Below are 11,666 nucleotides of genomic sequence, written 5' to 3' on the forward strand. Positions count from 1 at the left end.
TGCAGGCCAATATTGTTGCCGTAAGCTCATCCAGGAGGAGCGTGTCTTGCAAGGTTTACCTTGATATAAAGTTGTAAACAGTCTGGCTGTATTGGCCCTGTAACGTTCGTGATCAGTGTTAAAATGAGGAAGTCATGTCCCCTAAAAAAGCCGTGGCGCCTCGGGGGGCTTCCTCACGGTCCTTTTCCTGGGAGCAAGTTATTTACTACTCTTAACTCAAACTGGGTAAAAACATATAAAAAGGACTATAGAACAGGAGTAAAAAATAACAGAGTTTATTCCAGATCAGGTCTTTACAGGACAGAGAAAATGCTTGGAGCTTGCACAGCTGTGGGCTCAAAAATCACGTCCGCGAGCGTCCGACAAAAATTGAGCCTCGAACAAAATCATCTCCTGCTTCTTATACCTTATGAGTCTATGTGCTGCATCATGTGGATGCTTAGCTGTCCGTACCAGAAACTGACACGCCATCAATGCCCTGACCAATATGCAGCTTGCTTCTATGCCTCAGGGTTACAGATAGCTCCCCTCTATCAGACCGGCTCCAAGATGTGCCCATATCCTGTGTACTTTTAAAGACACGAAGGCTGTCCTGATTAGATGACCTCCATACACAAAGTGACATCCACAATGTGAAGGAAGGCCCTCTACTCTGTCTAATCTGGCTAACAGAATAACAATGCACATGATGTATAAATAATAAACCCAACATGAGCTTTAGATGAGCTTGGCATAATAGAAAAAAATTAAATTGAATTGATAGGAATTGCACTCCCTGTAGTCTGGGGTTCCCTTTGGATATCTGGGGCAGAGCAGATCAGAGGCCACCCACACCTGCTATTGAATATACTCTCAAGTAGCCTTGCAAAACCATCATACACATATGTGTATGCATATATACACCATCTGTTTGGTTCTAGGTGTCCATATACAGTACTGTATACACACTAATAGTAAATACCAAGCTGAAGCTACTGATATATACAACTTAAAACCACAGTGTTTTATCATCATATGTTCATCATCATTGTTTTTTTTTTACTGCATATACATGTGCTGATTGTCTATGGGATACTTGCTCATTCTTTTGGCTAGAATGTTATATGTATGTTTTTTTGTTGTAGTTTTGTTTTCTATTTTCTTTACCTCTTTGCTCCTTATGCACTTGTAGAAGCAGAGTTATAGGAGCTATTGTATATTTACTGTGTTGTTTTTTTGTTGTTGTGCTGTTTTCTTCTTTCTTGTTTTCGTCTTTCTCTCTCCTCTTAATTCTTATCTCCTCTCCCTTTCTCATCTCCCTTTTTGTCTCTGTGTCTTTGGCATACAGTTGTATTAAATAAACCATTTCTAATAAAGTTGCATACATAATTACCAAGTGGAACATTACGGCAACAATCATAGTGGTCAAAATAAATAAATATATATGTTCTATGTTAGCAGATAAGCATGTTTTATTCATATGGATGAAAAAATGTATAAATATTATTTCAAAATGCCATTATCAGCTAAAACACCAACACAGCAGCTCCTCTTTGAGAGTATTGAGCTTTTTTAAGATGTATTTTTTTCTGAAGGAGACAATATAAATTACAAATGAAATGATAAAGTATAGCAAAAGTTTAAAAGCATCTATTACACAAAAAGGTATTATTCTTTTGCAAGTTGCTTCGCCTTGGACATAAACAAGATATTGAATCTGAATACTCGGCTTGAATCAAAAAACATGCTCAATTTTTTGCATCGTATAAATTGCTGTTTTCTAAGGCTGTGTTATACCAGAGCTTAAAAAGTTACTGCATTATGTCAGTGTAATAACCCTAATTTTGGCTGTGTCTTTTCATTAGTAACAACAGCTGATCTGTGCGTTCCTGACTGTTTTAGTCCTACAGACACATCCTGCATTCATGCATTCAGTCAATACAGCCCTGTTTCTTCTGCATGTTTCCCTTACTCATACATGCAAAGGAAACTGTTTGATCATCTGCATGTCTGAGAGACAGTCTGATCAGTCTGACACAATTCTAGACCCACTGAAAGCAGGTTCAGACCAGTCAAGCGCTGTTAGCTTCTTAAAGTGACCTGACGTAAAGGTACAAATTATGAGATCTGTTTGTGAGTTGTCTTCACATACCCATTACATCCAATGACCATGACCTCCATCAAGCTTCAGGTGCTACTAATGTGTCTACAAGCCGTCGTCCTTCTATGCTGCCCTTCGCTAACTGACTCCTAGAGGCCCCTCTGGCTGCCCATGACACATCAATCCACTCATGATACATTGATGTACTGGTTGGTGAAGAGAAGGATTTTTTAAAATGTTTAAAATATTTCAGTTCTGCACAATTTTATTCACTGTGCAGATTGGGCTACCTGGTTCAGTGGCTGGGTACAACAAAAAACATGATGTAGAGATAACTTGAATCTCCCACCTCTGCTTTTTACTACTTAATTTTTTTTCTGATCTTCGTCCTCCCGCACTGTTTACATTTGATCACTGCTGCACTTGCACTATGGAATGAAAATGTTCATAAACTGTACAAATGAAATTTCAGTTTGTATACCCATATATACAGTATGACAATAAAAGTTCTCTAAGTCAGTGTGTCAGTGTCTCAGCACTGATGCTGGTCTGATTCCTCACAAGACACACATGCTCAGCTCCACCCCATTCTCACTTCTATTCATCTGAACTATCTGCACCTATCAATATATAACCAGCCTTTAGAACAAACATCAGTGCCAGATTATTTTGAGCCATTGGTGAGATCTATTCCAGCGTTCTGTTTCCTGTCCTCCTGCCTCTTTACCTGACCTGACCTGTCCCTGTTTCTGAACCTGCCTGATCCCTGTCTAACCTGATTGTCTGTCTGTTCTGCCTGACCCTGATCTGTTTGTTTGTCTGCCTGCCCGTTGCCTAACCTGGAACTGTTTCTCCACCTTATCTTGGATTTCCCTCTGGTGCCTCATTGGACTTCTGATCACCTGCCTCTGATCCTGGACTTTGCTCACGATTACAGATTTTGGTTTGTCCTCCTGTTTCTCCTGCCTACTATTGTCTTCACGGTTCTGACCCTCTGCCTGACCACAGAGTTATTCTCTAGGACTTGCAAAGCAGTAATAGCAACATCAGCGCTACTGTTAATCGGCTCAAACTTAACCTAGTAGTTCTTCCCAAGATTGAAGACTAGGAGAAGGTTACTGACTATTACGTTGGTGATTACAGGACATCATAAAGCTAGATGGTCAATAGTCTTCGTTTCCAGTGGTTCCTGCCCTAGTCGCTGACACCACCTGCAGTGGTTGTTGTTTCAATAAACTGTGTTAAACTTTTACACTGGTTGTCTGGTTTGAATTCTGGGTCAATCTTTTCTGATCATTTCCCAGTGTGAAAGATTTCTGAAGAGTTAAAGACAAAATGCAAGGGAAAATCTTGGCCAAAGTTCATCCAGGAGACCCTTTCTAGGAAGTCAATGACTGGATGCAACTGGTTTGTCCTTGACAGAAACTTTTAACCAATCTGACCGTGTTGTCACTGTAAAATGCTTTGAGATGACATGTGTTATAAATTGAAGCTATATAAATGAACTGAATTGAAATACAACAACAAAGAAGAAGAAAACATTAAAACATAATACTATAAAAGGTAAAATGTTTGACCATAAACAAAATGCTTTTAAAATAAAAAATTATATTTCCCACGTGTTAACTATTAACTGGCCACACCAAAATCCCCAAAAAAGATATTGAAACAACAGAAAAACCATGAATTAAATCAGTATCTGTTCATTCACCATTGAAAGGGTCTAGCCTGTCCTATAAAACTGATGCAATGGCAGACAGTGGCCTTATCGTGGCAATATGAGGTTTCAAATTTGGGGGCACCACATTCTGTACCTCCGGTAGAGGGAGCATGACCAGTTAATAGTTTAATAGACATTATTATTATTGTAAGACAACTCACCATGCACTTATTGGGTTTTTCTCCAGAATGGACCCTCATGTGGATGAGCAGCTTATAGCGAGCGTTGAAGGGTTTGTTCCGTCTGACACAGCCAGTCCAGAAACATGCAAACTCCTCCCCTTTACGCTGATCAATGTGAACTTTTTCAATGTGCCTCACCAGCTCCTCCTGGCTGCCATACGTGGCACTGCAGTCGATCCAATGACATGACTGCTCCTGCTGGTCCAACGCCCGGTCTTGTCCTGCTAGTCTACTGAGGCTGGGGGAGTGAAGAGGGGACTGCCTTATATCCTGAGCATTGTTACCCTGCGGATGCTGGCCTGGACGGAAAAGCTCCCCCTGCTGATTGCTTACATTAAACGGTTCCCTTTTACATGGTGAGAAATCGTCTGAAGGTTCTTGTTTAATTGAACAGTAATCATCATGTAGATTACTTTCTTGAGAAGACACTTTGCGATGGTAATCAGAATAAGGCATGTGTGAAGTAAGAACTGAGGGCGATGAAGAAGAGGAAAGGGATGAAGGTAGTGATTCGAAAGATGGAGACTGGGCACAACTGGTCAGTAGGTAGGGGATAGGAAGGGAGGGCTGAGGGTAGCAGCTGACCCTCTGAGTGTTGGTTTTCAGGTCTGTTTGACCCGTAATGACAAAATCCTCCACTGTCTTTTCTAAGTGGTGTCCGACTGTCTTACATATGGGCAGAGAATTGGGGTTGCATCCCAGCGAGGTCCTAGGAAGAGAGCACAGTCCTCCTGAATGTAGCGAGGACTGGCAGAGGCCCCCGAAGGATAGCGGCGCCTGAAGCTCCTCGGCATCCTCGAACACACTCCCAAAACTGGGAAGAGTGAGCTGCACGTCTGGAGGGCCGAGGTCAGGGGGCCACATAACAGCCCCCTCTGCTGCCAAGAGACCCTGCTGATAAAACCACCGATCTCAGAACAACCTTAACAATCCACTGTAGGCACAATCTTCCATAGCGTCCTCCAAACTTGGCAAATGAGCAGTGGAGGGCATCTTCTGCAGACGTAAGCTTGTCTCATTTACTCCAAAGTGTAGCTTGGTCAGTCATCAGCACATCTCTGTGGAAAACAGAAACCAGAATGATCAGGAAAGATAAAAGCCCCAGCTGGTACAGGAAACTACAATCTAACAGGTATGTCTGTAAGAGTTAGTGGAAAGTAAATGTTTAACAGATTAATATCGCAAAAATGCATCATTACTGAAGCAGCAGTCAAATCAAAAAGAAAGAGATTCTTAAAAAACAAACATATACAGGCCTCTTTAAAACCTATAAAATCCTTACATGTCTAAATACAGTGGATTTCCATAGTGTTAGCATCTTATTGCAGCAAATGTATAAATGACAATGCAGAGCTGATGTGTTTTTGTAAATTGAAGGTTTATAAAAAAAAAAAAAGTCCAGATCATAAAAAAAAACCCTGAAATAAAATTAGGGTGTTCTTTCCTTTCCAATGACTTTACTCAGATGAGTAATTTCCTATGATTTATGTAGACCTCGGGTGGAAGTTTAAGGAGAATAAAACTCTCATTTAGGTTTTACTTTGATTTTTTTTCTAAAATGACTTCAAGTTTTTTTTCACAACTCCCTTGAAATGCCTCAAAGGACAGATGTTGGTGTGTTTAAATTGGTGGACTGATCATTTAAAGCAGCACATTCCCTGCATGGGCTAAACTGAGTCAGGATGTTCAGAGATGTTGTGACTCAGCTGGCAGTTTACAATCCAACCATCTGAAACTTGAAACTAAAATGTTGCACTCTGACTTTTTTCCTTCTCTTATTTTCACTTTGACCTCGGCAGCAAGTGTTTATTCAACATTGCAGCTCAGATAGAGACCACTGGCAGATAATTGCCTGAAATATCCGACTGATAGGTGTTTGCATGTTAGGATTAATAGGTTATGATGCAGAGTCAGGAAACAGCTGAAAATGAAGTTCTCCTCACCCTTCTCACCACTACAGTAGCTCTATTATGTATAACAGCCTTCCTCTGATTATTAGGGATGACTTGTACTCCTCCATCTGCCAGATATTGATGATCTAATTTACACCCGGATCTTTTCCATGGGTAATTAGTCATCTGAACACTTCACAGGAATCTGTGCTGATGAAATCCCAGTGATCCTTTATGGCCCATAAAGCAGCCCAGCTAAGAGGATGAGTAAGTTCACTTCTGTAGTTATATTAGCTGACGATGGAGTCACTAAGTGTAGGTTCAGACCCGTATTTCCTGGTATAGCCTGGTTTATAGTTTTATGATTCTTCCCGTAAATCGCTGGAGTTCCCCCCACCGGAGTTGTGTAGCAGACCAGTCATGGGAACTGTGGTTAGATCTTAATTAGAGAGGCTGCGATGTGTCTGTGCCTCAGTGAACTCAATGGGATTAATAGCCAAGTGGTTTGGTGTCACTGAAGAATGAAAATTGCAAACCACCACCTGTTGGCTTTTCAAAGTTGGAACTAATATTAGGAGTTTTGTTGGAAATAAAACCATCAAAGACTAAAACAAAACCATATATAATAACCACTCAATTGTTGACAATCACATCCAATCTTCTGTGATTGTTTCAGTTTTCCAGCTGTAAGCGCAGATGTGCCTGTTCGCTAAAAACGCTTTGGTCCCGATCCAGAAAGAAGAGCCAGACAGTGGAACTAAGAAAAGTGTCCCACAAACCCTAAAGGGAGCCAGCAAGCGCTGTAAAATAGCAGCCTCATCTCATGTGGTGTCTTTTAAAGATCCACTTGCTGAGGTTGGCTAAACACAGCTGTGGCATTTCAGGACAGCCAAATGTGTACTTATCTCAACAATAAGCACAAAGGACTTTTTTTATGCTTTCTAGATTAACTGCAACATGGGAAAGATGTGTTTTGTTGTAGTTTTATTCTTTATATGAGCCTAATCACATGGAAACCAACATTTCTTATTATGATCCTCATAAACGATCTCTGAAAGTATTGATCCTGGATATGATCAATCTATGCAGATCTACCGTTTATTCAATTCAATAAAATAAAAATACTTTATTGATTGGGTTGTTCGATAAGAATCTCTCTGAAATGAGTTTTTGGAACTTAGGATGTCTATAAAAATATCTGCACAGTAGAGAGCTAAGGGAAAATTACATCATAGTTGACTTGGATTATTGCACTTGTACTTCAGGTTATGAAGACCTTGTCTTTGTGAAATTATTTCCTCAGGTTGTAGAGGAGTTCCTAGAACAGAGCTGGCCGTCATTATCAGCTTGTTGAGCTTTTTTAAGCCATTTGTTCAGATGATGGAGGGAGATAGGACACATCGTCCACAACAGACTTATGGAAGATATGTAGCATCTTGTTGCAAACACCAAAAGACCTAAGCTTCCTTAGGAAGTACAGTCTGTTCTGTCCCTTCTTGCAAACGGCTTCACAGTTGTGTCTCCAGTCTAGCTTTTCTCCAGGTGAACACCAAGGTATGTACGTATACTCTTCCACTACCTCTATTTCTTCTCCCTTAAGTTTAACAGGTTTAAACTTGCTCCTATTTCTTCTGAAATCTGCAACAATCTTCCTTGTTTTGTTAACATTCAGAGTCAGATGATTGTTTCTACACCATGCCACAAAGTGGTTCATCAGCTCCCTCCTTGTTCATCTTTGATGATTGAAATCATCTGAGGTTTATTTTAGATGACAGGACTCTGCCTGGTGCTCAGAGTCAGAGTTGTACAGAGGTGTTGTTCCTCTCCACTGTCGCTACAAGCATGTTTGGTGTGAGGGATTGCTGAAGAGTCAATTAGTCGATGCAATCAGCTGGTTTTACTTAAATAGAAAACTTTGACCCAAACTGACTGTATGATCTGGTTGAATTGTAAAGTGCCTTGAGATGACATGTGTTGTGAATTGGGGCTATATAAATGAATTGAATGGCAGTGCATTAAAAAGGAACAGTAAGAGTACCATCCCCTGTGGTGCTCATATGCTGCTGAATTCCTGATTAGACAGTTGATCCTTCAGTCTCACAAACGGATGTCTGTTTATCAGGAAGTCTTTGATCCTCCTATAATAAGATGCATTTTCAAAGGCCGCACATCTTAAAGTACAAACACTATTTTCATAGCTTTTTTGTGACAGATTGACAAAAACTAGCACATGTTTCTAAAATTGAAGTAAAGTTATGACTTTTGTGATTTGTTTTCAAGCTCTAAAAGGTACACTTTACCAGCTGTCATTTACTTTAATACAATAAAAGATATTTAAAAAAAATCTCCTTTAGAAATGTTCAAACAATTAAACAGAGTCCACTGTATGTAAAATAGTTTCAGCAATATCAGTTAACAATCAGCATCATAAAACTAAAGATCACAGCAGACAGGTCAGAGGGAAGGTTTACTGTCAATTACAAAATAATCTCACGCTTTGAACATCTCACAGAACTCTGTTTAAGCCATCGCCTGGAAACCGGAAGAGCAGAACAAAACTGTAGACCTACAAAAACAGAGCTGCTCTCCTCACTGACAGCACATGGAAGGCAGTAGTCGTAAAACACCAAGACAGATATTGTAACTCCGGAGGAGCTGCAGGGATCCACAGCTCAGGTGGGAGAATCTTTTAGCAGGAGAACTATCAGTCTTATAACAACAAAAGCTTGATTTCTCAGAGGCCTGGAAAGGACAACACTGTTAGGACTGCAAAAAAAAATTATTTTGAGAACCATTTTTAAAATCACAGACAACTACTAGTATCAGATATTCCTAAAAATAACATTTAGTCATGCTCTACTGTATGTCTCAGTAGCAGAAAATGTATGAGTCTTTAAAATTATCAAAATAATCTTTAAAATCATTGATATTTCTCTGTCAAGACAGCAATCATATCCAGCTTCAAGCTTTTGATAAACCGTGTTTTTGGGATTAAGGAATTTCTCTTTATTTATAGACAAAATCTGGAAGCTAATCTCTACCTGAGGTCTCCGTTCACAAAAAAGATATTCTCAATGTTTAGTGAAGTGTTTATTTTATATTCCAACATTCTGGTATAAAATCCATAATTGAATAAAACCCCTCTACTCTAGCCAGATGAGAAACGTTGAACTTTTTGGCCTGCAACTAATGTTGTACATTGCAAAGATCAGAACATACCATTTAGGAAACATGGCGATGGCAGCATCATGCTGTGGGGAGGCTTTTTATCAACATGAACAATTAAGCAGGTCAGAATGTTAATATGAAGATGGAAAAAGCTGAATACAGAACATTCTGGAAAAAAATCATGTTTCATTCCCAAAAAATAAAATTGATAGGACCCAAATTAAACAACCAAAACTAAAATGGAAGGGTTTATAGCAATGCAAATAGTACTTGCTTGTCTTAGACTTAATTCAATTGAATCCAGTTTATTTATGTAGCGCCAATTCACAACACATGTCATCTCAAGGCACTTTATGGTTCACCAGATCATCCAGTCAAATTGATTCAAAGTTTTCTATCTAAGGAAAAACAGTTGATTGCATCGACTCATTGACTCAAAGGCAATCCCTCACACTAAGCATGCCTGTAGCAACAGTGGAGAGGAAAACTCCATTTTAAGAACCAGGCTCAGTGTGAGCGGCCATCTTCCGAGGCCGACTGGGGTTCAAGGAGACAGAAGCAGAGATATAAAAGGCGGCCCTATTTATGAAACAAACAGCAAGGCAGACGAGCTCCAAGCCAGCTCCCAGGTCAGAGGATGAAGAGAGCACATCCAGCCAGCCACAGTCAGAGAAACAGGACTACACTGAAAAACAGGCCAAGCTCAATCATCCATTAACGGGTGTTGATGGAAGCAGCAAAGCTGATATTTCTCTCCAGGATGGTGTCATAGAGAATAGAAATAGAATGAAGCAGAATGATGAAAAAGGGGTCCCTATGTCCTCCAGAAGTCTGAGACTATAGCAGCATAACTATAGAGATAGCTCAGGATAACTTGAGCCACAATAAATATAAGCTTTATCAAAAAGGAAAGTTTTAAGCCTAGCCTTAAAAGCAGACAGGGTGTCTGCTTCACTGACTTAGACAAACTTTATTGTCAAAATATCATATAAACGAAATGTTATAACACATGAGATGTTAAAATAGCCAAGTCAAAGTCCAGACATGAATCTGACTGCGATTATGTCACTTTTTAGAAAAATCTGAAAACTGATCTTCCACTTTTCCACATGCAGACTATACACTGCTTAGTGTTGGACTGTCACACAAAATCAAAGCAGAGTACTGCTATAAAGTATAGAGGTATTAATTGTGCAGGCATCAGGATATTTACGCATATTTACACAACCTCACCATGAAGTTAGTTTAGCTAAAAATCTACTTGTTTCAACTCCTTAGGTGAAGGAAAGACTACAAATCACAGCACACAGTGGCCAAATCCCTGCTGCTTTACAAGCTGCTGCACTAAAAGTTAGATGGTAAAAACAGAGAGGAATCCCCCAAACACTCAAGTCTGTTCGTGCTTTAGGTCTCATTTAGCTCAAGCTGAGGAAATGGATCGAATATATTAAGTAAACGGAAACAAAACATTTATGTTTCCAAATCTATCATCCAGATGCCACAAAATATTTAAAGCACCTTGGTGCTAAAATGATTTAAACTAAATGCAATTGTCTTGAAATAAACTCATGTTTTAAGGTTAAAAAAAGAATAAAAGCTGTTTTTTTTTTTTTACATACTTGACTTTACTTGAATTCCAGCTGGTAAACAGTGACTGAAGCTAAACCACAACAACATAAAACCAAAATCACATTTACATGTAAACCCATTTAGAAGCAAATATAGTAGGTCTTCTATATTTTCTAAGTGCCAGAAAAATTTGAGCTATTATTTTAGAGTTGCTTAAACTATTTTCTAAATTTAGAGTTTTGCTTACGGTAGTTTATTTTGTGTTTCTTAGGCTAAACATTTTGAGTATGCTTTCATAAGCTCATGATTATAGTTTACTGGTATTTTGGGCATTTCTCCTGAAAGGACTGCTGTGAATGAGTCAGGGTTAAAACTTGCTTTTCAGCTTTTTAGCTCTGTTCTCATGACTTATGTGTTTTCTTGGACAATTTCTTGAAGTATTCTAATTTCCACTACAAAACCTTCACTTAAAGTCACTTTTTAATCAGATTATTGGAATAATTTTAGCCATTATACATTTTGGAGATTCATTTTGGCCGCTTATAGATTCGGATGTGTATGTTGCAGAAAGTTTAGCCTAAACATGGAGATAGGCCATGTTTTACAACGTGTTTATCTAGGAACAAGCTGGAAGAGGCCAGTTGTCAGAACAGTATAACCATGGAGTAAACTCCTATACATTTTGGATCGTAAAGTAGCATATGGTGAGAAAACACAAATCCTAGCATTTATTACTGAAACATTCAGGTAATTGACCTGATAAAAGATCAAATTAACCTGGTCTCAGCATTTTAACATGATTTAAAGGAGAAACCTGAGGCAGAAATTCTTCTGGGAAGTGTAAACTCTCTATTCAGTTGACAGTTGGTTACTGGGATACTGGTCTCCCTTGTTCATTTAAAAAGAGACACGAATGAATGTTATTGAACTAGTTACGCAATCTGGGTTCTTTCTTTTGAAGAGTCTGAATTATTTATGAGGTTTAGCTCTTTAATGTTTAAAAATATGCACCTGTGCAAAGTTGTATTCAGAGAATTTACTGTAGTGGTTGTCAG

At 39.1% G+C, this 11,666-nt stretch overlaps 1 protein-coding gene across 1 annotated transcript in view; it reads right to left on the minus strand.

The window, feature by feature from the left end:
• Nucleotides 1–11,666, minus strand: part of LOC107102833 (zinc finger protein jing homolog) — a 33,358-nt gene that overhangs the window by 3,534 nt on the left and 18,158 nt on the right. Inside the window, exons 2-3 of the mRNA XM_015402267.1 lie at nt 3,962–5,040; nt 2,915–3,078 (exon numbers count right to left, since the gene is read on the minus strand). Of these exons, the coding sequence (XP_015257753.1) occupies nt 2,915–3,078; nt 3,962–4,846 (1,049 nt within the window). The 5' untranslated portion in view covers nt 4,847–5,040. The remainder of the gene's footprint in view (nt 1–2,914; nt 3,079–3,961; nt 5,041–11,666) is intronic.

Source organism: Cyprinodon variegatus, unplaced genomic scaffold, assembly GCF_000732505.1.
Source record: "Cyprinodon variegatus isolate N-32 unplaced genomic scaffold, C_variegatus-1.0 Scaffold1328, whole genome shotgun sequence".
NCBI lineage: Eukaryota > Metazoa > Chordata > Actinopteri > Cyprinodontiformes > Cyprinodontidae > Cyprinodon > Cyprinodon variegatus.